The sequence below is a fragment of the Daktulosphaira vitifoliae genome, unplaced genomic scaffold (genome assembly GCF_025091365.1).
Source record: "Daktulosphaira vitifoliae isolate Bord-2020 unplaced genomic scaffold, ASM2509136v1 Scaffold_3, whole genome shotgun sequence".
Taxonomy (NCBI): Eukaryota; Metazoa; Arthropoda; class Insecta; order Hemiptera; family Phylloxeridae; genus Daktulosphaira; species Daktulosphaira vitifoliae.
In genome coordinates, this window is record NW_026099574.1 from 30,320,758 (window position 1) to 30,348,684 (window position 27,927).

At 31.1% G+C, this 27,927-nt stretch overlaps 1 protein-coding gene across 12 annotated transcripts in view; it reads right to left on the reverse strand.

The window, feature by feature from the left end:
- The window catches only part of LOC126901815 (RNA-binding protein Musashi homolog Rbp6), a 223,821-nt gene that overhangs the window by 113,708 nt on the left and 82,186 nt on the right, over positions 1-27,927 (reverse strand). For all 12 annotated transcript variants that reach the window (XM_050678613.1, XM_050678615.1, XM_050678616.1 and 9 more), the window contains exon 3: positions 6,555-6,636. In XM_050678613.1, coding sequence (XP_050534570.1) covers positions 6,555-6,636 — 82 coding nt within the window. The remainder of the gene's footprint in view (positions 1-6,554; positions 6,637-27,927) is intronic.

A 27,927-nucleotide genomic window follows, 5' to 3' on the forward strand; every position in this document is an offset into this window, starting at 1 on the left:
CAAAAAAAGTGTGTTTTATTAATATTTTTTTTTTCTTTTTGTCCATAACAATGTTTATTCGAGAAGCAGCGTTTAATGGAAAAAATCTTTCGCCGATAATTTACGCGTTGCCAAAAATAAACAGCGTAGGGTGCCGAGCGGCAATTAATCAAAATTAAGATGCAATTAGCGAGTTTATAAAATAAATATTATTTATAATGAAACGCTCGTTAAAACATAACGAATGTGCCCCGGAAAAACCCAATCGATTAGTCAGCGCAGTTATTAGTACGCGACAACAGTCAGCATGTTTTCGAAATATTGGTGATAATATCAGTTTCGGTGTTGCGTGTCAAACGGTTGCGGAATAAATCGAAGGTCACCGTCGGCTATCGCTGCTCGTCATGTCCCTCTTTTGCAACGGCTCACCTCTCGCGCCAAAAGCGAAACACAGAACGCCTATTGTTGTTGGGAACACGAGCGGTGCGCGGAATCATATACGAGACCCACACTAAACTTTGGACGGAGACGGTCGTAAATAACAAAACAGGCCGCCGGGAACGCAACAATTGTAACAATAATACTAACTAGAACTATTATTGTTATTATGATAATGACAGTGCGTCGGGGAGCCGCACAATACTATTTCCTGCCCGTTCCACAGTGTTGCATAACTGCGTCGGATTTACATCTTTCGAATTCCTTTTGTGGCACGCGCGCCCGCCGACCAGCCACAAACACTGTTCGATACTCGTTATTCGCGCAGTTTTCGCTGGTTCCACTATCACTACACTGCAGATGAACACTCGGCTAGCGCATATTTACAAGTTGCCCGTCCGACAAACGGCAGTTGTCTATAACTTGCGTTCAAACTTTGGATTCCGTACGGACTAATAACATTTTAACTGACTTGGAGTAATTTGTTGGGACGGTTTGTACGAACGCCAACTATAAAATAACTGTACTTAGCTTTGAAAAGAAATAATTCGTTTCTACGGCGTTTAATGTTCAACACTGTCGATCGACACATGATAACTACTACAATAATTGCTCGTCGTGACGATTCCATCTTTAATTAAACTACCAGTAATGAGCTTACGGCGACGCGATTGATTTCATTCATTCGTTCGTTAAAATCCATATTTCTATATTTTTTCAACCACATGCTACTATATGTTTTTACAATCGCACTTTAAATTGTCGGTGAAGATAAAGATAATGTGTATTAAACTTCTAAATACAAGTCAATTCTTAAAGCAATAATAAGAAGAAAAAAACTTTAAATTTGAATTTTTTAACGGACTCGATGATTTACGGATTTTACAAACTCCATTTTTCTCGTCGAACAAACTAGACAATATATCTCCGAGCAAAATGTATTCGAGTCATTAACTTTTTTTGACGGGGTATTTTATGTTTTATGCTCAATAATTAATTGCTTCTAGTCTATTTTCAAAAGTATTATCATAGTTGTACTTGAATGTACAAACGACGATAAAATATCACTACACATGAAACTGCGATAATTAATTTACTGCGGTTGTAATGTTTTATTTTCAAAGTCGCGGTATATAAACTATCGTCGTTTCTCTAGATCATCACCAATGACCGCAACGTATGAACATTTAAAGCAAAATAATACAAACCTAAAACCGTTTTAGGTTGAATGGCTCTGTGCATCTGTAAAGTAAATACGCTTTAAACAATAATATTGTTACGGGACGTTTCGGTTAATTTACAGGACACATTTGACTTTAATATACATGAAAAATTCGAGAGGTACCGTTAAAAAGATACATATGCATAATTCAACTATATAAGCGGATTTTGTTGGACGAAAAGTGCGTTTAAAATTTACATTTGGTCGATATGAGGGGACGTTAGTGAAAGTTTTCACAGTACTGCTAATATCGGACCATTGTGCTGCTCGAGTGAGGGATGATAGGACAAGTGGTAACGTTAGGGGATGTATACACGCCCTTAAGCTCTCGTTTCGTTTTATAGTTGGAATTCTCGCGCGCAATTTTTGTTTTGTTTCGTTTTATTTTATTCGATACGATTACGTCAGCTTGTCACGTCGAGGACACGGCGCAGTGTAAAGAACAGACCTAGGAATTATCTCGGACCCGTCGCCGGCCGGTACTAAAGAAGAACGTGCCGTGAAAAAAAAAACGTTTTAAAAACAACCGTCTTAAGAAACTTATCTGACTCACTCTCGGTTCGTAACCCCACGCCAAGTCTTTAAAATATTTCTCGTTTTGTACTTAAAGAAAGTATACGGGCCGCGTGATGAACGGTCGAGGATAAACATAGGAGATCTATTGAATCGCTTTTTAAGTCCAAAACGATGTCATTGTTCCCGTGGCTAGCCATTAAAATGCTTTTAATAGCCTTTTATTATTCTACGCCAGAGAAAAGATTGGATCGACAACATAAACATGTATGCCACTTGCTCTTCTGACAGTCAGTAATTGAATGTTCTCGTAAACAAACGTTTATAATAATTAAATTATTTTTGAAATGTATAATAGTACTCTTTTTAAAATAACGTTTTACTTGTCTGAATGTTGCGTCCATTTTGATCATTTTAATAATATGAAAATTACGTTAAACGACATTTCTAAAAAACTTTACTACCAAAAATTTAAATATTTGTAGGATTATATATAAATAATGCAGTTATTTTAGTACTACATCAATTTATGTAAATAAATTTTAATAAAATATCAAACTTAAATTTATTATTTAAAAACAAATAATATCGTTATTTGATAATAACTTACTTAACAGCATACTTAATTATATATTATGGTGTATCACTAAAGTTTCAGTTTTTTCAAACTTGTTCTTATAATTTATAAATATTTCGCTTCAACTAATATAAATACTAAATTATTTCAAAAATAATATTTGTTCTACGTTGAAGGGAAATTAAAGAATGAATAACTATGATAAATCGAGATTGTAAAATGATGTTAGGAGAGATAGTATGAATGTTAACGAGCAATTATATATGTAGTATAATTTAAATTCATTGAATGAAAACATAACTCTCAAAAATAGTTTTGTCGCCATCGAGATGGACGGGTTACAAAACAGTCCAGTCATTCAGTTGTTAATAATTAAATGAGCTTCGAGAATGAAAATAGTTACATAATGATAATGGAACGTGTCTAAACATTGTATTTGACAAATAAAAGCTACTTGGTTTCTAGAAGCTTTTTTTTTTGTACTTGGTCCAATGGTAAAAGCCGAATACATAAATAATTAAATTACATTAAACGCGGGTGTTTCCACAAAACCGTTAACTTCGTGTAACTTATAATATCATATTGTTATTACTTATTGTGCACTATGAAAAATCTAATTTGTTTTTATAGTAATTGGCTTGCGGTTGAAGAATGCAATTGCGGTTTACCGCTATTGAGTAAAACGTATGCGCAAAGAGTAAAAAACGGGATAAAAATTAAAACCACTATATCATCTCACGAACACCTCGCGTTAGCAAAGTGCACTCGAGTAAGACAAGATGATCCTACCAAAGGATTTGTGCGTAGTCTTTTTACAAACTACCGTTTTTGCTATCATCTCATAATGATTTTATTAGAATAAATGGAAGTTCCATTATATAAAAAGAATACTCATTAGGCATAAAAATTCAAGTACGCGTTTATTTGTCGTGGTAATATCATATTAAAATTATTACACTAGACAAGATTACACAGGAAACGGATTCGTTTTATTGGTGAAACCACTAACGATGCGCTTAACTTATAATATAATTTCACAACCTTTGATGTGAATTTCGTTTGTCTTTATTTCCACCAGTTCGTCAGATCCAATCCAATCTCACGTTTATTTAAAAGGGGTAATATGTGAACAAGCGGATCATTACCACCACTCTTCTAGGAAAACTTCCATTGATTTTCTAAACAGCTACTAGTCTGCCCACAAGGCTACAAAACGAACAGCGTTAAATTAAATGGCGTACGGTACACAAAGATTCACCGAGGAATGCATACACATTCACAATGTATGGCGATTCCAAATAATAGAACATGTATCGAATAGTTCCGTTTCTAAACTCAAAGTGAACAATAGCGTTATTAATGAAAATTGGCCTAGCTATTAAAAGTCGAACACAATCGGCAGCCGTTTCAACTGAAAACTATTAGAGATGTTGTTACACCATATAAACACAGAGTTGAAAATTTTACAAACACAAAGAGTTTAAAATAATTTAGAAAAATATACCAAGAACAAAAGACCAAAGTTTTGACATCTTTATGAGGCTTTCATATGAGTCAGAAAATTCTCATTGTTTTTAACTTATCCATAATATTCTTTAATGGTTAAAACTTTCTATGTATTGTCAGTAATAATTGTTTCAAAAAGGAAATCTCAACATAATTGAAAGAACACAAAATTATTGCAGTAAATTAAAAACAAAACGTGTATTTGAATATATATCTGTGGATCATAAAATTTTTCAAACAACTTTACATATAATATTACATAATGTAAACACAGTTTTGTACATTATGCACAACTGAGTATAAATTTGTACAAATCAAAAATATGTTATTCATTCTATTCATCAATAATTATGTAAAGAGTGTTTAATTGAAACTGTCAATCATTAAAGCATAATAAATTAAAATTTAACTCTATTAAATAATTCTACATTTTCAAATATAATGATGGAATTTTTTCGGCTATTCAAATTCATTAGTTTATTTATGATGGAAATATTCATTATCAGTTAATGAATATTGACAATCTCGCAAGATACATTTCAAATTATTATTCAAAACAAATAATATTTTTTAAATAAAAAAGTTTAGTCAATGTTTATATAATGTATTCCCAAATGATTAATAATTATTATTAAATAAAATTATTTTCAAAAAAATAAATTGTTACTTTCTTTATTAATGCTTTCATAAAAACATTGACGGTATTTTTTCTTTAAGATATTTAGTTGAGTGGTATTAGAGGTATTTATTTATACATTTTTTTTTACATTGTAGTATGAAACATTACTTTAATTATTAATTTATTGTATTTTTACAATTTTTTTTTATTTTATTAATACATTTATGTATCATTAATAGTTAAACAAATAATTATATGGAAGTTATCTAATCTCAATAAGATCATAATAAAACTAATATTAGACTTGCAAATGTGTACTTCAATCTTACAAGAACAAATTTATGTTTCTTGACTCATTTATTTAAGTTTTTTGTATTTTTGTCTGATTTTTTTTTTTTTTTATAAAAATATTGTATTTTTTTTTAAAACTAGACTAAAATTACGAAATTTTAATTAATCAGATTTCTATTACTTTAAATGATATTCAGTTAAAAAGATAAATATCTAACAGGATAACGAAAAACAAATGTTAGATTTTCACTATTTGTCATTTTAAAACGAGTGATATACCTAATATTATAAGCAAATTGTAGTTTTCAAAAGTTTTTTAGTAACAACAGTAATCATAATGATGAATGTTTTTGTTTTAATTTCTTTGACTTTACTACAAACTGAATAACATTTTCAATAGTCGTGCTAAATTAAAATTAAACTTCTGGTAAGAAATTAATCAAGAGTTCTCTCTCTTTAAAAACTTATCCAACTTAACATGAGCAAGTATCCTAAGGTCGGCAACAAAAACTTTATCTGAACACATGACAGTTAACTTCCACCCACCCCTATAGACGTCGAGGTGTCGTCACTACTGCTATTGTGAATAATTAAACCCGACACCCACGTTGAATCTCCAGGGCTATGCGTGCACACTAATAATTAACACCGAAAGTAGTTTAGACGAGAGTACTTCTTAACTACAGTTTTTGTGTAGAACCGAACCACCATGTAAATTTCCTAAACCCTTTCTCTTGTTGTAATAACCACTGGATACAACTCACAATTAAAACTTCATAGAATTTCAACGACTGCGATTGCATTTCCACTTGGTCGTGCAAAATGTCCATTATCCGAATCCGATCAAAACTGTATTCGCCATTCAAGCAATTACTATAACCCGCTATTGTGAAACCTGATAGAGAACGAAGGACGAGACAGGATTTACCGATAATATTGCCAACGTTTTAATACTTTTATTATTTTTTTGGACCGTTACACTACCGAGATTGCTCGAAATACTATTTTAAATAGTATTATATAGCCTATAGGTATTAGTTTATATTGACTGGCAGTAATACGCTTAATAGAAACGTTTAGGGGTTTTCGCGTGAACTTAACCAACGTAAATGTAAACGATTATTTTTTCTGCTATATACCCGAATTCTATACAATTATTGAAATGGTAAAAAAAAAATAGCGTGCTTAGATGTTATTATTTACTAGCAAATGAATTAGAAGCATCTTTTAAAAAGTAATAATCATTTCGTTTTGACATTAAAAAGAAATGGAGTGTTGCGCGTACGATGCCTATTGTATTTTTAGGTTATTTTTATGTTTTATAATGATAATAGATGTGATATACTGTTTAAATTATTCTAGCAAACAACTAATAGTAGTCTGACATTGTAATATTCTTTTTTAACTACCTTGAACGACGAGTGGTTGGATCTTTCATCACCATGACTTCAGTTATTTCTCCAAATTTACTAAAGTATTCTCTTAACGATTCTGAAAAATAAAAATATTGAGTTAGTAAGGAACTTGTTTTACTTGAAATAAATTATATCATAAATTTGTTTCGCAGACAAACTTAACAAACCATTTCAAACTAATAAATAACACGAGATCGTAGAATTTTTCATTTTATTTTAGTGTAGTTATGTAGTACAATAGATAAATTCAACCAACGTTTACAAGAATCGAAAATTTATCTTTTAGAATTTATTTTTTAAAATTACCTACCTGTTAAACTATATTTATGCACTAATACATATAATACATTTTCAAAACTACTGTGTCAATACTTTTAATATTACTCATTTTAATTTAATTGTAATATGTATACATTAAAATGGTTAAGTTTTAATTCAATTATCTAATCTTATTGTCCACTTCATATTACACAAATAATGTTTTCGTTGTTCGTTTTTATAGCAGCAGGATTCATCAAAAATAAGATTTAAAAGTAAATTCTTATTGATGACACGTAAAATACCAACAGCGTTAAATAATAGCATGTTATTTAGTTTTCAAGTAATAAAAAATAAGCGTTGAGTTTTAAAGGATCCCTGTAGATTAAAGAACAAAAAATATTGTCCGTCATTAGAGGATACGATGAGGATTACCGGTACACTGGCCGATACTAAACTAAAAACAAGGTAATGTAGTACGTATAGAAGGTCATCAATGGAAATGGCGAACACTTTTTTAGCAGACTAAATCGCAAATGGGTCGTGGGTGAAACTACCGAATGAAAAATATATAAAACTGGCAGTATCACATTCATATTTTACCGTGTGAACCAACTTTCAATGTTAAAGCTTAGTAAGTATATTATTTATTATAATTCGTGATAATAAATCGGGATAAAGGTTCTGCTTCACATTGCGCGTTTAAATAAACTTAACGGGCAACAAATCACATACACTTTGAAGACGGAGAAGAGTTGGAGACATGAGATTCCAAAGAGTAGAGAATACAATCGTTGCTGGTCTACATTTTAACTTTTTACAATCATGGCAGACATTTATGAGATAAAATCCACAATTAAAATGTACATTCAGATGGGACTTGTATACGAATTAATGGAACGATAAAAAATTTTTAATATCATACTTGATTTGAGAAAAATTATTATTTTCGATTCATTAATAAATCAACTACAATAAAAATTCAATATTCTATCAATATACATTATATTCACAACTTAATAAATCTCAACAAAAATTTGTTTCATTTATAAATTTTTTCTAAAACCAAAAATAGTGAAAAACTTTAAATACTTCTCTTTTTATAATTTTAAATACAGATAAAGTAATACAGACGAGTCATGTAGATAACTCATATTTATGTCAATTAAGACTACCATTTCTATTTTCGAAATTTTCAAAATGCAATTGAGATAACGTGGTTTGAATATGATTGTACAGATAACGTGTATTCCTATGAGTATTCATGAGATTTGTACCATTCCATTAAATAAAATTTTGGATACGTGCCTGTCTATAGACACGCACGTTGATGATAAAATATTTTACTCATGCATTTTTTTTTAGGTTTTAAGATAAACAATACTAAGGTAGAATCTAAAGTACTTTTTGTATGATTTCTTTTGATGCAATTTACCTCAGTTCCAACCTTCGACCAATAGCAACGATAATTGAGTGCTATCGAAGCAGAGGTGAAGCTTTTTGTCACGTTGTTATTTATTATTTTTTTCATCTAAAGGAAGATAGACGCACGTGTCGCTTCGTTTACTACTCGAAAATAAATAATGTTTAAAAAAATTTATTAATACCGACAGCGAAAGGGAAAAAGAAAAATAGATGAGACAAAATGAAATTACACGGAGCCTGCCCCATGCCTTTCTCCTTTGTGTGCCTTGCCTATGTACTACTGATAATAAATGGGTCGTTTCGCGGGGGTATAAATTATTGGCTTTAATTGGATTGTGTCTCTAAAAATGAGCGAAGGACGTGGGTTTCACGATGTAACACTACTGAAAAACGACCAGAGGATATTGCGAGAAAGACAGAAGATTGCCGAGTGAGTGGTGTACGATAAGGAGAACATACAAACGTGACAAGCTGGAAAGGGGTAGGGAATTCACGGTTAATGAAATAAAACGATTGCCTCTTTTACGGTGGTTGCCTGCCAAAATTACACTAGTCGTCGTTGATCGTGGCGTAACACCTACATAACTACTGGTCATTAGGTACCATCCTCCACCTTTCAGTACTGTAACTTGACATTTTTTAATAATTACTAAACTGGACGTCATCGCGAGTTATGGTGTGTTACAAACTTATTATGCGATTAAGAAATCGGTAGCGTCAATTTTTTATCGTTTAGTAGATATCACCAAGTGGATACTCATTCAGACGTATAAATTTTTTTAATTATAATAATACAAATAGCGTCATCATTTTACTTAGTGTCACCGATTTTCGACTATTTAAACGTTTTACACATTTCCATTAATAAATATTTAGTGTAAATGCTTAGTGAAACACAATTAACGAAGTAGTAGTCTGAAATTAATACTGCGTAAATTTATACAATTAGTTAGTTATGAAAATTTTAGCTTTTAATTTATAAAATTTTTTATCTATTTCATATATGATTTCACTTTTTCAAATTTCAATAACTTTAAAAATGTTGACAGTCTACCAACATGTCTATGGGTTATAATAATATACCACGTGTTCAACTATTAATATTATGATTTTTGTAGTGGTCTAACAAAAAGCTCACGTCAATATTTCTACATGAATATATGCACGTTGTAAACCTTTGTAGATTATGCCGCTGATATTAAGCGACTGTCATCTATCAAAAGTTAGCGGTTATTAAATCTTGGCAGATAAAGAAGAGGAAAAAACTGTGTAATGTTATTATAATTTTGGTTAAGTGAAACTTAAAATTGATGACAAATACAACCCATTCTATTTATACATTAATATCAAAAATAAAATAAATCATGAAAACTTAAATGGAATTCAGCTCAAAGTTGCGGTTATAGTTTTTCATTGATAATGAATACGTATATTATTATAAGTAGAAAACTCGGTATGCATCAAACCACACACGTTTTTCATGTTTTGAATTCAAGCCAGACATATGCTATAAGCTAATTAATATAATGATTATGAAAACTCTTCATTGTATTTAAAAACACCTTTAGAAAATGTTGATTGGAATTGTTAAATTATTGTTTATATAAAAATAATTAAAACGTTCATTTTTTTTATAGTTATGCGACAAAAACGATTCTTGTTTTCTATAAATATATGAACATAATTCAATTGATTATAATATACAGAATCGATTATTTCATCATAATCTCGCTGTTATAATACATTTTTTTGTGAAATTTAAATACAGAGTCATCAGAATGTATCAAAAGACTTTTCGATGAAACAAAAAACAATACTAATAATCTGTTTTCGGTTACTTAAGTACATGCTTTTCTCAATTTCTCAATTTTTAAAATATATTTATGCTCATCGCTTATACCTTATAAGGGTGTCAACTTTATTTTTCTTAATTTTAATACACACATTAAAAAAGCTTATTTAGTAGACAATTATTTAATTAACAAAATAACTGTTCGACAACAACTTCTGGACAATTATTTTTGAAGTTACTAACCTTTGTATACTTGGGCGGGAAAAGAATTGAAGCAGAGATATGTCCAGTGACAAAAATAACAGCACTCACTCACCACCCCCAGCCATTACTTTATATTGTTAATAACTTATGAAACACTTAACCAAAAGTTATTGTCAGTCGATAATTTTCTTAGGTGAATCATTATCTAATAAATAAGCTAATTAAACACGTGTGTTGACAATTAACAAAATAAAGTTGACGCCCTTATAAGGCTAACGGTTAAATAAAAAATACTTTATGATTGATAAACGGAGAAAAAAATGTATCTAAGAGATATCACGAAAAAAATGATCAATATTGTTTTTACTTAATAAAAAAAATCTGCTGGTTCATTGCACTCTGTAATAAGTTATTGATATTTATTAATTTATGGTACAAATTTTCGCAAGTCATGATTCCTTTTTTATTATTTTAATTGCAGTCGTATAATATTGTCGATAGTTTTTTTACACACGTGTATACTATAAATAATAATTATAATTTTCACTTATTTATAGCATCAAACAGCTGAAAGCATCGACTTGGCTATGTGTATACTGTTTTATTTATGGTTTTAAATAGTAGTAGTTAACGCATAAGGACGCAGAGCGTAATAACAATATCTTTACTGTGTCTCCTCCGGAGTTATGAAAATTTACAAATTCATAACACGCATATAGCGCAGTAAAAGCTCACGTTTATAATTTTGTGTAGGCGATTTACAGTCTCCGGGTCGTTACCTTTTGTTTGTTAAAACTTCACTACTACCTTGTCACCTCACGGTAAAGGCATTCGCTAAGCTTTAAAATTTTAACGGATGTTTACTGTTCAGACATTGTTACACTGTCACCGAAACATTTTGGAAACAGTCAATTTGTTTTCACGTGTATAAACGCAATCTTAGCGAATACGGTCTCCGAGGGAAGCAAGCAGCTCACCCGCAATGTCCCCTGGGGGTTATGGCGGTGCGAGTTGGTCGGTTATGATCCAATATCTACGCTCGCGCTGTGTGTACATGGATATTAATGTTCGTACGAGTGGAAGAGACAGCTAATTCTTAAACGCTTCCGAGTAGATGACACCTTATCGGTGCACATATTATTTTTATTATTATCAGCGTCGTAACGTGTGATGAGGCGTTATTTACGATGCTCATGACTTTGCATAGCCCTGCAGATAAAAAAAAGGTCGGTATCATTATTTCACATTTTCAGTCATAATCCAAGAAAATATAACGTCAACATCAACTCCTGCATCTTACTTCGAATGATATTCCTCGACATTAACCACATTAAATTACCCGATAATACGATTTCTCTCCAGGGAACTAATTGACAATTGTCTAGAGTACGTTGAAAAATAGATAAAAGTTAAACATTAAAACTTACAATTATTCGAAAAATAAATTAGGACCAACAAAAAACGTACAGTTTCTGAAATGAAATTTCACAATTTAATCCTTCTGTTCAAGGCTGTGAGTATTTATGGATAAGTAACAAGAAATCCAATTTTTATAACAGTATATGGAGCTTTTAAATTCCATTCATATGGTTAAGAAATATCTGTTGTTTTTTTATATGAGCAATACTTTTATTTTGTAAATAAATGATCGTTTTTAGTGGAAGAAAAAACTTTCTGTCAATTTAACGTAGTTTTTTTTAGAAAATTTCCTCAGTTGGAAACAGTCAAGAATTTCAAAACGGATAAGAACAAATCCCAAAAGATTTAAACGTGAAAGATCATTAAATTTTCATCCGTTGACTCCTTTTCACGGTGTTTAAAAAAATAGTCTCCATCGAAAAACATTTAAACCGCGCCTTCTTAATACGTTTACAGTAATATAAACGATATGATTTTTATAAAACGACTGTATTATTTACAAATCAATTACATTAGTGTAATAGTATTCTAAAATAATAGCGAATTTAATATTTTACTGTTTGGATATTCAGTAATCATTTTTCTCGCTCTTTTTTACAATATTGGTTGTCACACACACACACACGTACACGCGAACGCAATACAATGTAAATTGGTTTCGTGTTTATACTAGTGTAAAGAGACAACCGATGTACACACAGAAAAAAAGGGACGGATAATTCAATCGATCACCAACATTGACAATATTATCGGTCTTGAAGCAAGAGAGAGGAGTGGAAAACGAATAGACGTGTGACTTACGATAAGAAAGCACTACCTCTTCTATTGTGATGACGTTTTGCTGCTCTCCATAGTACATAAACGCGAAACAAAATCGCTTTTTCCACAAAGATTGTTTTTTTTTTTTTTTAAGCGTAAAAAGCTGATAATATACTATACGTTTTCAGTAAATGTTTGTACACATAACGAATTGTTCGCCGCAGTAGCCAAATACATTTAAGTCGACCCAATAGGAACGACGTTGTGCAGTAAAGTGAGATATCAAATGGCTAACGCTCTAGAAATTTTTCTGGATAACCCTTAAAACTACTTGGCCCGTCAACTTTAATATCATATTGTTCTTGCTGAACGTCAACCAATAAACGCCGCTAATAAAATATTTCTCCCTCACAAATTTTCAACAGTATTTTACGGCTAACACAATATATAAACGAACTCTTTAAGGTATTGAACTGTGGCAATTATGGAACAACTTATGTAAATGTTATAAACATAATAGTTTTATAAGCGCATAATTATTTCTCTTTCGTAAAAATGATATGTTTTTAAATAAGTTGGATACAAACTTCGTTCTTTTTATGTCTCCGTCGTTACATTAAAAAAACGTCTAATAGACAACCTAATGACTTTATTAATTTACTCAAGAGTCATATAATTTGAAAACAACCGACAAATTGTTTTGAAATATTCAAATAGAGTTTTATAGTTTATGGCATATAATTAGAATGGTACGAAATAACATAACAAACAATAATCCATGTGGCAAACCATCGTAACAATACCCAGCAAATTATTATAATTGCCATTAAAATTTTAGCTACTTTAAATGTTATGTCGGCAAATTGACTTTGAGATTTTATAACACTATTAAAATAAAATTCTACATAAAGACCTAAACTTCGAAATAATGAGTTTTATTTTTTTATTATTAATAAACCATTTTTGTACGTTAACCTTTGAATTTATATAAAATGGTGCTGTTAGTTATTATTATTATTTATTTTCTAAAAGAATCGCACAAGTATCCCAACCATACAACACAGGAGGACACTAGAAAACCTCAATTAACCTTTTAACTTAAAATGTTAATACAGTCCTCTCCGCGGTATTTAACTTAACCTTTAGATAATAACTTTTGTCGTTGCTGTCATCGCCACTGCGTTAAAGCGATTGAGAGAAGTAGCTAGCCTGACACGATTCAGTATTATCCCCACTACTTCCCCTCCAAATTGTTATTTATTCTGCGACCCTTTTTTTATTCCAAGAACGTTTCTCCTGCATTGTTTTTTTAACCTAATTTTGTCACAAGACAAACGGATTAGAGTTTACAACAACTGCAGACAACTTAGTTCGGAAATGTGGTGGTGATTTTTACTTTGAAAAAAACTTCCTTTTTAATTTTGACAGTCGAATACATAATATTTACTTATTATATTCTGTACAGTATTATTCCAAAGTTGAATAACTATAGGAGTACCGCACGTGTCATGACCAACGAATAACCTCACATTTTTAATAGTACCCTACTGTCAAGTGGGGAATGAAAATGACAAGAAGTGTCAACAAATTAATTTTATTAACTAACTGATGTGATCAAGTAAAAATTTAAAACAAATATAATCCATTTAATAAATAGCATATAATATTGTGTGTATGACTTATTTATTGTTATTTAATTCATAGTAATGTTTAATAAATTTCATTATCGATCAGCAAATAACCTTAGAGTTAACACCGTCAATTGTACTAATTTAATTTTTGATAGCCAAATATTTAATTTGAATAATCAAATCTATTTTTTTTTTTTTTTAATTTATGTGTTTCAAATAAATACCATGAATGTAAAAAACGGAAGTCAATCGCCTATAAACTTCAGAAAGGAACTTAAATAAAATTATAACTTTGTTTATATTTTTATAATTCTTATTAAATATAATATTTACTTTGTATAACATGAGACAACGGTGTTTGTTTAATGGCTCATCATTATTACTTGTCAGCTTTCGCATGTAGTTTATTTTAAGATGTTTAAAAGATTCCTTTTTGTATGTCAAACACGATTAACTAGATAACATTACTCATTTTTGACTACACAGATATTACAAATGAAATTAATACTGTATTTTGATTTGTATAAATATTAATTTTTATTGAAAATATGGTAGAGTTTCATAAATAGATTTTAATATATATTTGCAATTAAAAACAAACTTTACAAACGTTATTATTACTTTTTATTAATTTCACAATACTTGTGATGGTTTGCAAAAGTTTTTATTTTTAAGTAAAAATATAATGTAACGTAGATCAACGTTATTATTATTTTCTACTAAGAAGACAGCCATAGAATCCGTATTGTAATCTGGAAATCTTGAACCGATTTTTTTTTTCATTGTTTCGGATCGTTGGGAGGTAGCGGAAATATTACAGAGTAAAATCAGCAAATAAAATGATGAAACTGCGTTTTAAAAAGAAATAATAATAACATAAAGAAACTAAGTGCACGCAAAAACTTTGTATAAGCTGAGGGCCACAGTGGAAACAAACGAAACGGATTCTTTTATTTTATTCTCCGTCCATTCGAATCCAAGCCGTCCGCTGGGAAGTAGAACATGGAGGGATGTAAAAAAGAATAATCGCCATACATTCTTTTATGGGTTAAAAAGAAAACTTTTCTATTCTTTAAACTTTTAGCTTTTCCACTTGTACAATAAATTCGCTCCTCTACCGGTATCCCCGACTCAAACTTGGTCATGTATGTATATTCATTTTCATTGAACAACGACCCCTGGAGGTCATATTTTTAAACAACAAAGCAGAAATCTGCTTGGGAAAAGCTCGTTGTGTAACCATGGTCAAAGTTGGTGCACGGATACAGAATATACTGTTATTGTCTTATAAGCAATATACATACGAGTCACAAAAATCGTTACAAAAAACTTTATTCTGATACAAGACCATAGAGTTAACTTTAGAGGACATTAGCGTACCCAATACCCAAAGAGAGTACCAGCAAAAGTAATAATATACTTACATACCGAGTTTCCGGAGCTCTCGAACAAGGTATATTCACGAGTAAAGTTTTATTTTTATTTCTTACCGATAACAAACAAATGCATTCAAATAAAATGTACTTTAATATGAGTCTGAAACACGAACTGGATAGAAATATACTTTTAACTTACAAGTGCAATTTATAACATTAAGAGAACAAAAGTAGTTTTTAATTTAAGAATACGTTTGACAGTAAATTCATTTTTTACATTGAGATACAAATAATACATAAATGCGATAAATTCTGTAGAGTTTAATAAAACATACGAGTTACTAATATATTAATAATCGATTCACAATAACGATTTTTCTATATATAAAACTAATGAATTTCAATTTTTTCCAGCTCAAGAGAAGATTCTATTTCCAAAAGATATGAATCATGTAGTAAAAACTACATTTCAGACTATCAATTATAATATTTTTCAAATTAAAACATTATCCATTAGTTCGTTATTGTTATTTTACACAGAAATATTTAAGGATAATCAATTATTTATCACATAGCATTTTGAGTACATTCCTATAATATAAGTTGGTTAATAACTACTTCGTTATTTTGTAGCTTCGAAGAGCTTTACATTAGTTGATCTATAAAGAAAGCAGCAAGGTCTTTTCTATTTGGAACATACCATAAAGTGGTACATATTTATGTGCATTCTATTATTAGAGGCCCTGTTACATGTGCGTAAGCCCCAATAAAAATCTACTAAATTAAAGTTGTAATTTAAGCCGCGTACGAACATTATCTCTTATGAGTGGGGATTTGTAACCCTTGTTTTAGCAGAGCCCTTACAAACATGTGCATTCGCGTACCAACATTTTAATTAAAATCCAGTTGGTTTTGATTTTCGTTACAGTAATTATTAACATATAAAGCAGAAATATTTAATACTTATTAAGCTTTTTAGTTGGTTTTTGAAATTTATCATGCAGGTAAAATGGTATACTACTGATAACATACTTTTATCGTTTAAGATTTTCTTTTTTTAATATTGTTGGATTTAACATAAAAAAAAAAACGGATCAGAAAAAATAAGTGTATAGTGACAAAAAAATGATTATTTATTTAAAATACAATAGATTATATTATAAATATATATTACCCTACTTATATATATTAAACATAAATAATTCAATCATATAATTTAGTAAAATGTTTTAAAAGTAGTAGTAAATTAATCAGCTGTGGAACGTTGTAACGGTAGAACAAAGTGATAACAATTAACATTGAAATCTTCAGTAATAAACTAAATGAAAAAAAGAGAACATTCATCAAAAAGGTTTATCTCGTTTGTCCCTTTTAAATCAAAACGTACTGATCGAGTTGCGACGCAAAAACATTTTTTTTTCGAGTTGTCAATCAACTTATCGTTTTGTCACGTGTGTGTAAATTGGAACTAACTACCCACTCGAACATGCTGTTACTAAGAGTCGAACGGAAGAATGAATCTCTCGTTTCTTCTTCTCCCGTGACATGATTGTGGGGGAATTATTTTTTTATTGTTATTTTATCATCTTAGTCTCTTGACAGACTGTGAAGCAAACAGCTTGTAATGAAACACATGGATGTCAATCAAACATACAAAAATATTCTCTTCACATTAAAATAAACTTCGTCAATCTTAAATGGAAGCATCGAGTTTGTTTTACAAGACTATGACGTGTTCCGACGTCAATTGTATTGCCACAGTTTATGACTAGAAAAAAGTGGTAAAAAGATTTGAAAAGTACCTACCGCAGGTTTAAAATCTACATACACTTCGAATGCAACTATCAAATGCTCTAATAAATCAAATAAATATAGTTGCATGATTAAATATAATGTCCATAATAGTATTTTTATTTATTATGTTTCGTAAAAAAAAATAAACTAGTTTAAATATTCCAAACAGCTATAAATTTTACACATACATAAAAATTGAACATCACTGATATTTTTATTATTACACGCATAATTTATTTCTTTATGGTTACAAAAATAAAAACTATTCAGGAATTCAGATTGAAACAGCTATTTATCTTAATGGAGTTTCATAAATAATCATGAATTAATGATAAATAGTTTTGATTATTGATTTACTTTTTCAATCTGTCTAGGAGAAGTCTAAAGTCTTGTGCTTAATTTTATCGAAGTGAAAAAACGACCGCCGAAGGTAATCGAGCGTAACAAAAGCGATACCGTTAAATTAAGACGTCAGTGCTTTTGTTTATACCAACAACGATGGCAGCAATGTGCTTTGTGTTGTTGAAGAGATGAGAAAACTCATCTAAGTTTATTCGGAGAGTAGATACCGAGCTGGGAAGTCGTACCACTGAATGATTAAAAACGACTGTAGTGCAAACTATGATGTTTATGGAATCAGAAAATCAGTGATGATGAAAGTTAAAAGAGGAAATATGTGACAGAGTAAGATGATCAGATACACGGCATTCGCAGCAAAGTCACTGGTTTCAAAGTTTTTCGTAGAACAATTATTTTCCGTACATTTTTTACGACCTAAATAAATTGTAAAATAAAAAATACAATATCGACCACGTTCATATACATTTATAAATAAAGCCCTTGAAAGCTTAAGGAAACTTAAATATTATTCAGAGATAATCTTTTAGTAATTTTTTTTGTTAAACTTAAAGTCGATGTAATCGAAATGTTATTAATTAAAACGTTAATTCAGCTAAAACGGTGTAGTTATTTTTGTTGTTACTAAGCAATTTTTAAATTGTTGTGATATTTTCATCTAATACATTTTTGTTTTATAATGATAAAACAAATAATTTTTAATAAAATACTAACATTTTTTTAATTATTGGCTGATGAAGTTTCTTAAAGCCACTACGTTTATTTGGATAATTTAGTCATCTTGATTTACATTGCTATGTCAATCAACTTTTATGATCATGTAGTGGTATTTACTTCATTGTTTTTTTGCATAATTTCTCTACAGATTTTAATTAATAATTTATGAACCGAATTTAATAGCAAAGTAATTACATTTTTTTCATCGTTAAAAATAAAAAAAAAAACAGTTAACGCATATAATGCGAAATGATAATAAATATATAAATAATAGCTATAAGATAAAATAGTTCTGTTTGTACATTACTCTTATTGTTGATTTTCATTCTTTGCAATGGCCATAATCTTAAGATCGTTATTTTTTAGATGATATTTTTTTTCAATTTAAGCATTACCCTAGACAGTGACCAACGTAATCGACGACCGTTCGTCATTCATAGTAAAACGCACAAGACCCCTGAAATCGGTTAGAAATACACCCGAGATTACTAAAAAAAAAACAATACATCGCATTCGTAAGCTATGAGTGTCGAAAATTTCACGAAATGTTGTGAAATCAGTAACAAAGTTGGTGGTTACTGATTATGTTAACATTACCACATTATCACTTAAAATCATGCCATCTATAGCCACGAAGCATAGTGTTCAAGAAGATCTCATTAAACTTAAAATACAAAAATATTTAAGCGGGTCTCATTTCAAAGTATAACGAATATTTAATCACTATTATATGTATATATTTGAACGCAATAATAATAACGCTAATATAATAAAAAACTGAAATCTGAAGCTAATCTCCAAAGTGTCGCGTATGCAGTCAGTTTATTACTGTATACAGACCTTTTCTACCACTGGCTTGAGTTGGGTTATGCTAAATATGTGAGAAACCGTTGTCCATTACAGAGGTCATTGCCTATACTTTCAGTTCGAATGGTCCACGAGGGTTTTGAGTATGGAAGAGAAGAAATAAACTACAAACTACCATGAAAACGACGTAGCGGAATTACGTAATCAATATTGATAACTTTATGTTATGGGTTTTTGGAAAAATATCCCAGCAAAATTGGCTGACAGAAATGGGAAGAAGGGATTGAGTAAAATATTACCCGGTCGGTGCGTGTACATATAAAGGCGTACACAACCAAACAGCTGCAGCGAACCGACATAATATGTCTTCCGCACTAACCCAGGCAAGCTAAGTAGAAACAACAGAAGAAATGTATGGAAAGGGTTTTTTCTGGTAATCATACATTAGAAGTATAGACTGTTGGCATTTTTAAATTGCATCACGTTCACTCTAGGTTACGATTTCCCCTCTACTCCGAGGCGCTCATAATGTTTTACACGATGTCTTCTTGTCACTATAATGAAAGTGGTGCCAAAAAAAAACAATATTATAGTTATATATACGTGTATGTGTGTGCGAAAAAAAACTCGATACTATAGTTATATAGAAACACGTTTTAAATCCCCTAAGATCACTGCAGAGTATTGTGGTCAGTTGACAATAATTTTCCAAAGCACCGGTTTTCCCTTGTGATAGCCCTGCAGCTAAATGTTTTGGCTGTCTTGTATGCTTTGAGTTTATTCCATCGTTATGTTATGTCAGAACAACATACGCACATACCATAAAAAAAAGACTGATGTCACTGAACTAACAATAGAAATAAAAAAGTAACTACCGTGGTTTAGTATTCCGAAATCAAGTATCTTATTTTTTCTTGGGGAGGATTATTAGGCGTATACAATTGGAAAGCTATAGAATATAGACCATAATTTCAATTAAAAAAATGATTGCTCAGTTTTTTTTCAACACTCTGTGATGAATACTACGAGTATGTGATTAGAGTTGATAATGATAACGCTGTTTCCGAATTACGTATCGGCAACTTTTCAGTGATTTTTTGTGGCTTATGAGTTTAATATTCTTTAGTTTTTAAATTAATAATATTTTTAATATAGTTTTAATTTTATTTAAAAATAATAACAGTAATTAAACATAACACTGACGATTAATACTCATAGTTATATTTTAAAACCAACTGAAACCGACAACAATATTTAACCTAAGCATATGAATTCATTTTGATATATAATAATAGTTACACGTGCAGAAATGTTGAAACTTCCCACCCCCGCCAACGTACTTTGCAGATGTGGAACTTAAAACGACGCATCGTACGTCTATTAGCGCCATATTTTACGAGTACATTTTTAAGGTGTTGTAAAATTCTACTAACGTGACTACTTGTCTTGAGAAATAAATGCCTGGTAAAATAAAGAGTAAGGATTTGGCTAGAAGTGCAACGCTTTACTCCGAATGGCAATGCTTTTAGCGTTTAACTTCCGGGAATGAAACACGATAGGTTTAAACAGAGAAATGTTGAACTCAAAACCTTGACTCACCAAAGATGCATTAAAAATTGATAAAAGGAGTAAGCAATGACTATTTGTTCATAAATACAAAAATAACGCAATTGTAATTGTCATAAAATCACTATAGAAGATTTTTGTTATCGTTTTAGATTGTATATCGTGTAAAATATAGAATTTATAAAATATAATATTTAAATAATAAAATATAAAATTTAGAATTTATCTAAAATAATTATGAAAACATTAACTATACAAAAAGTATGATTGACTGATAGTACATAACTTATCTTAGAGTTATTTTCAGTGAGATCTTTGTAATAATTTGCTATTTTGTATTTAGTTAAAACTAATTAACGATCATTCGATATTTTTATAAGGCTTAGCCATTAAGTTTAAATCATTTATATTATTTCAGATTAATTTTAAGGTAATATAGAATTTCAAAAGTCGTATAAAATATTCAAAAAAGTAAAACTAAAACTTCTTCATCGTGTAAAATTACATGAATCAATTTGTATAATTGTCTTAGTTAAGAATTCATTTGGCGTCATACAAGTTAAAGACAACACTGTCAGATCAGTAGGAATTATTGACATCATTATTTTCCATTGTTATATTATGTAATTTTTCCAGCTTCTTGATTTTTATTTTTTAAACTTTTTAGTAGTTTCGTTTAAATCATGAATTATTTTCAAAGAAAAGCAAAGTTTGATGTCCACGTTTTATTTTTGCAACATTATATAACTTTAGTCCTGTTGTCATTAGTTGACGTGAATTTCAAATAAAGTTTAAAAATACTTTGTGGATCATAAAATATATCTCATTCATAGATGAAAAGATAAATTGATGAAAAATCATCCCAATAAAGTTCGTGAGTTCTAATTAAAAAGAGACCATTATCTTTATGTTTTATTATTTTTTCAACTAGACCCTTTTAAACCCTTTCTATTTTACCGTACCTGTAGTCGGTTTATGGTTTTTGTTACGAGAATTTAGATAGTGGACTCATAGCCTTTTTAAAGAGATTGAAGTCGATACAGGCGCTATGCTTTCCTGTTGTCTGCTTGTGCTCTGCTACTGTCTATTCTATTGCATTGTACAGATGCTGGATAGATAATAACCTTTGAGTAACCCTGCAGTTTTCTGGGCACATTAATTACACGGATTAGCTTTCTGTTACTATGCCGATAGTCATATGTACACGTAAACAAATAAATTGTACAAGATTCCGAGGCTTTTCCAGACCACTAATCTTTTGCCGTCTGGTTCTTTGACAAATGTAAAAAATAACCCGTATTCCAATATTGAAATAGTAATAAATTCATTTTCTTTAACTAAACTTGAGCTATTTCTTTTCCACATTTTCTATCAATATAATTGAACTTTCAATCTGGTTCGTCTACTAGGGACCCGTTTATAAAGTATATTCTTAAATACAACTACAACGACAGAATGACACTAAAAATAATACACAATGGAATTTTTTTTTTTTTTTACTTGCTACCAAAGTTGTTGATGATCACGGATTAGTTTATAAATTATTATGTGCACAATATTTTACTCCGATTTTGCTTTTATGATGAAAGAATAATAAAATATCACATCATAATGGACAGTTGGGTAAATAATAAAATATTTTGCCACGCAATCTAATATATACGATTGTCTTTCTTATTTTATTTTCCCTTCGCAGACGATACTGCAAATAAATTATGAGCCACACAAGTTATATTACACAATAAGAAACTGCCCCCAAACAGTTTTTATTTTACTGTATATATAAAGGCTGTTTTGATTGTTCTATGCCATTGAAATAAAACTTCTGCTCAGAGAAGTTCGACTGCCCTATGATTGCACTACCAAATAAATAATAAGTATTTTGTCGTTCGATTTATTTTCATTAATTACTAACTATTAGTTTCAATAGTTCAGATACAATTCTATACTTTGATTTTCTCAATTTCTTGGAAACTTTACAATTTGTTTTAACTATTTTGAGCATGATATATTTGTATGTATTTTTATTGGACTATCTATTAACTTATTGATTTGTTGTTCTCAAAAGATAAACTTTCAGTAAACGATACTTGTTAACTTAAATCTACTTATATGAGATCTGTTTTAATGGTAAATCAAAAGAAAATCTTTATTTTTTTTTAATTGTTTGTCCAGCTCGGTGAGCATTAAATTACCGTATTTTCTAAGATACTCATAAACGGAATATATAATTTTATTCTAATGTACTCTAAATTATCACGATTTGTTTTTCTAGAATTTGCCGATCGCAGTTAAAAATGAAACCAATTTATGCGTGGACTTTGCAGTAATTCTAAATAATTTACATGCTTAAAAAAGTTCAATAAAAACACAGAAATAATCTAAAGAAAGTTATTCTTTCGTACAACCCAATTTGCTTTGGTATGCAAGATTATTGCGGGTGTGACTTAATAATGTTTTTGATGGGTGCGTAATGGAAGCAGTCAAGTACATCAACATTCATATTGTAACATAAAATTAGTTAAATTCTAAAACTAGTACCTAAACCGATAAAACGCGTCAAATTTTGGAAAATCGCCACTGATTTAATAACAACAAAAATCAAAAATGTTCAACACCAAATGTACCAAGCATGAACATAAAAAATATCTTCCCAACTATTTAGATAGTTGCCATGATATTTTAATAATTATAATTATCAATATTGTTTTACAGTGCGGACAAAAAATCGCATTTATATTGTGCATAAATATCCTGTTTGGAGACTATTAATCATTAGACGTGGCAGTATTGGGTTTTTTGTTAATAGCCATCTAATGGCTTTTAATTTGATAGTTTGTTTTATCCTTATAATATCGTCTTTTCGTAAAACACATCGATCAGGTCGAGTGGTGGAAAAGCGCCAGGTGGTATGTGCTTTGGTCACATTATTTATATGTATACATAACATGCACATATTGTACTGTACCCCTGTAAATCGGATTTACCGTAAAAGCTATATTGCTGTACACCACACGAATAAATACGGTGCTGTCGTAACGACCGGGTCTCGCAATTAAAAATAACAAACGGTCCTAATAGCGTTATAAACATACAAATAAATATTATAAAACTATAGTAGCACCGCCATCGTAAACAACGTCATGTTATTCTTTAGCAGAGCACACGCGTTCAGCAACCGTATACATTCTGCGAACCTCCTCTATCGGTTGTGCATAACCGCCTCAGATATCCAATAATGTATACAAATTCTATTGCACACAGCAGTGGATCCACGGGATGATTTATTCGGGTTCGTTGCTACTCAGGTGTGCGTTTTTTTATTCATTTTTATTACGGTTATCAATTCCATTAGTAGAGTCCATCGATGAGGTATACCGTTGTTGAAATTGGCAACAGCAAATTATACTCGAGCTGTTTATAAATGCGTTGTCTATGAACGGCATTTGATTTTTTATTATTAAAATACAATTAATAAATCAGACGGGAAATCTCCGACGAATCGTATTGTATAATCTTCTTATAAATCACGATCAACTGCAGATAATCGGTTGTTTTACCAACTCGTGCAGCAGTAGTAGTAGTACAGTTTAATAGTATTAAATCATTACCCCTGCCAACTAAACGAAATTACTATGCTTTTATGTAGTAGTTTTTATGTCTGGTTACATGATCTATCGTGCGAGTGCTTATTCAATTACAATAAATATTAAATCGTTACTATTAAAGGGTGCGGTCATAAATCAGCCTATAAAAAAATCCAACGAAAATATTCGCGCTGCGTAATTTTAAATGTTATAAAGTACAAAATTAAAATGGTTAATTATTATCATTATTGATTAGACTTAATTTAAAATACCATAAGTCAAATTCAAATTATTTTGATGGCAACTAAAATATTTAAACTATTCATAAAAATAAGTTTGTAAATGAGATACTAAATTTTGTTTTATTATTTTTAAACGGCTTGTTGACTGGTTTTGAAATTTATGGAACTTTAAAATTAAAACATGAAGCGTTGAAAAAATACAAAAAAATTAATTCACTATTTTCAGTTAAATTCCATGAACACTTTTAGGATTATTCGTTATCGCAGCTTTATTGTCACGAATTTAAAAAGAAAATTTTTCGTTTATTTTATCATACATTTACCATTTTACATCGTGCGACTTGAATGAAACGTGTTTACTTGTAATGGGATCATAAAAAAATGGCTCATATTTAACTCACCTGAAAGAAAATAAAAAAAACATAGTTTAGTCAAGTTATTTATTTACCTAAGGTACTGTTCATAATAAACACAAAACTTAAGGATACAAGTTGCACACGTCAAGTCGTATATAGTATTTCATATGTTACACATTTTTAACAAGACTATTGTTGTCTGATGTTAACAAATTTATTTTATCTGATTTAAAATTACGATAACCAATTATCATGATTATCACAGGGGAGGTGTAAATTTTCAAGTAACTTTGATTTTGCTATGAACGCAACTTTTTATTCGTATAAAGCAAATCGTCGTTTGTACTACAACAGTGTGCGTCTCAGTTTTTCTAGGTTTTCAAGAGGCCAATTGATTTTCATTACTGTCAATAAAACTACGAGCGTCACGAAAAATTATCGAGGGAAAATATGTGGAGAAAAACTTTTTTTATCTGTGAAAATGTCATTTGTCGAGACACGTACCACCGAGAGACGAAACGTTGTAGTTGACACGGTAAACGACACTACGGATCAGGAAAACAATATTTCGCGCGTGCCAGTAACTTGGACAGGGCACAGCACATCGCGGTCCGTTGGTGTGTCCAGAGAAAATTCATTAAAATCTGCTCCGGAATACTTTCGGCCGTCGCGCGCTATGAGATACATCCGGGCCTGGCAGTATGCGGTTTTGCCGACGACAGCTGCACCGTGGAAAAACTATTTCATTCTCCTCAGGCGCCCTTTTATACACTTCCGGTTGGCGATAGTTTTTCATTTTTATCGATCTCGTACAACTCGGCCTGTCTTCGATATAAGTTACGGCGCAAAATTTATACACTAAATCTAAAACACCCGAACGATAAAAATAATGGGGCACTTATTTTGCGCCAAAAACTTTTTCCTTTCTGCACTCGGTCTTCCTCTCTGTTCCCACACACATACTAATACACGACTCGGAGGCGTCGACACACTAAGTTTTCCGTTCCTAGTTGCCGCTCCGTACGTATTATACGCACATCCGGTTAAAAACGCGGTTGAACAATTCGAAACAGAAGGGCGTCGTCGGTTACCCTCCCCCTCCCCACCACAACTTGGTGCTTTTATTCCTGGGCCGTTTGGCCGAGTCATACAATAACGGTGAAGCCGGAAAACCGTGTGATAGATTGATGCGGTCGAGAGGACGATCCATCAATCAATACATCCTGGGCGTGTACGCCAAATAAAGCTCTCACCTGTCCTTCACCTCGAGGCACCACGTCAGAGTACAACCTACTCGGGCGCGTGTTACCGTCTCGTATTTTACCTTTTGTCCCGAACGCGCGTCAAGCCGTTGCCAAAAGACAGTTGCCATTAATTTATCGTTCCCGTCCCCGCGCCGTCGTGGCGGCAATCCAATCCATTTGTCCGCCAACTGCAGCGCGGCGACACAATTGTACGCGCGTACAGATCAACGGCGGTACATCATCGAACAACAGGCCGCATCGCATCTAACCGAGTCCGTCTGCTAGACAATCGGATAGAGTACCGGTAAAAAGTGTGGTGTTTGTATTACNATAGAGTACCGGTAAAAAGTGTGGCGTTTGTATTACTTTCCGACGGCCGTACAGAAACGGCGCAACGATAAGTTCCGAGCGACTTGCCGTATTTGAGTTGATTAAATTGACATTTCACCGCAGACGCGGATTTTCGCGTCCTCCTAACGGCGGCGGCGGCCAATTAATCATTAAAGGCGAAACACATTTATACTTATTAACGACCGGGGCCGGTTGTTATTCAGGCCCATCGTATTAGCTATTGTTTTACTTTTGGCGTCCACAGTAAATGTCTCTCGGAGAGTAACGACTCCGCGCTGTATAAATACCGTCTCCGAGAAGTAAATCCAGTCGATTCAAAGTACCCGCTCGGCATTGCAGTGTTTTGTTAGCGTCGAGTCCGTACTTTGGAGGCCTCGAGTTAAAAGCGAACGGTATTTTAGATTAATTAGATTTTCAATTTTTTTTCAAAAGCCTTTTATTTGCTATAATGTATAAACACAGCGTTTCTTTAGTATTCGCCAACGTATACATTCTGCAGCTCGTGCTCGGAGAATGAATATTCTCTGGATGTTGCAGATGGATTATGAAAAGAATCAGCCGGCTAAAGAGTAGAGGGGCGGGATGAAAAAGGAATATATAATAATAATACGCCGAGAATTTTGTACATAATAGGACATCACCTCGGTTTATACGAACAAATATAATGACGAAAGGATGGAGCAAGCAAAAAAAAAACCCTTCGCTACAGTCATATACATAAATCATTTTGTGTCGAGGGTTGGGAGGCACTTGATGTGCCGAAGTGAATGCGCCTTTGTGGTCGATGAACCTCGTGCAAAAAATAAAGGCCTATAAACATAACGCGACAAATATAAATAAATTGTATTTTTTCACTATATTTTAAATAATATTTGACGTAATGTTGCTCGCGTAAATTGCACATTGAAAACATTATTAGTGTATATTATCATATCAAAATAATAGTATTAGAACTACCATATTTGCGAAATAAACCAAAATAAAATATCGAAAATGGTGTTATATTTTTCAGGCGTTTTAAATACAACATAATTAACGTACTATATTATTCGGTTATCTATGAATAGGTATTCGAGAAATACAATGTGCACTACCCACAAATTTAAAGAATATCAGAATATAATTCAGTTACGCTTTTAATTAATCACAAAATTCCATTTAAGCTTATTGAAAGAATTTTTTGCGGACAATATTCACTCAAATAATAACAACAGTTAACCGCGTGACTCTCGAATTTTGAAAAAAAAAAAAACAGATGATTAATACAGTTGTATTGTTTTTATTTTAGTAAAAATTGAAACTATCAATTTACCTGTCATTTCAAATCACTACCAAACATCTATCAATTATTGATTTCAAATATTCGGTTAAAAATATATTTCGAATGAAAATAATAGTTTAGAAAACGGGTTTCATATTCATGTTTTAAAGTAAAATGGAAATATAAAGGCTACCACACATTATTATTAACAACGAAGAAAA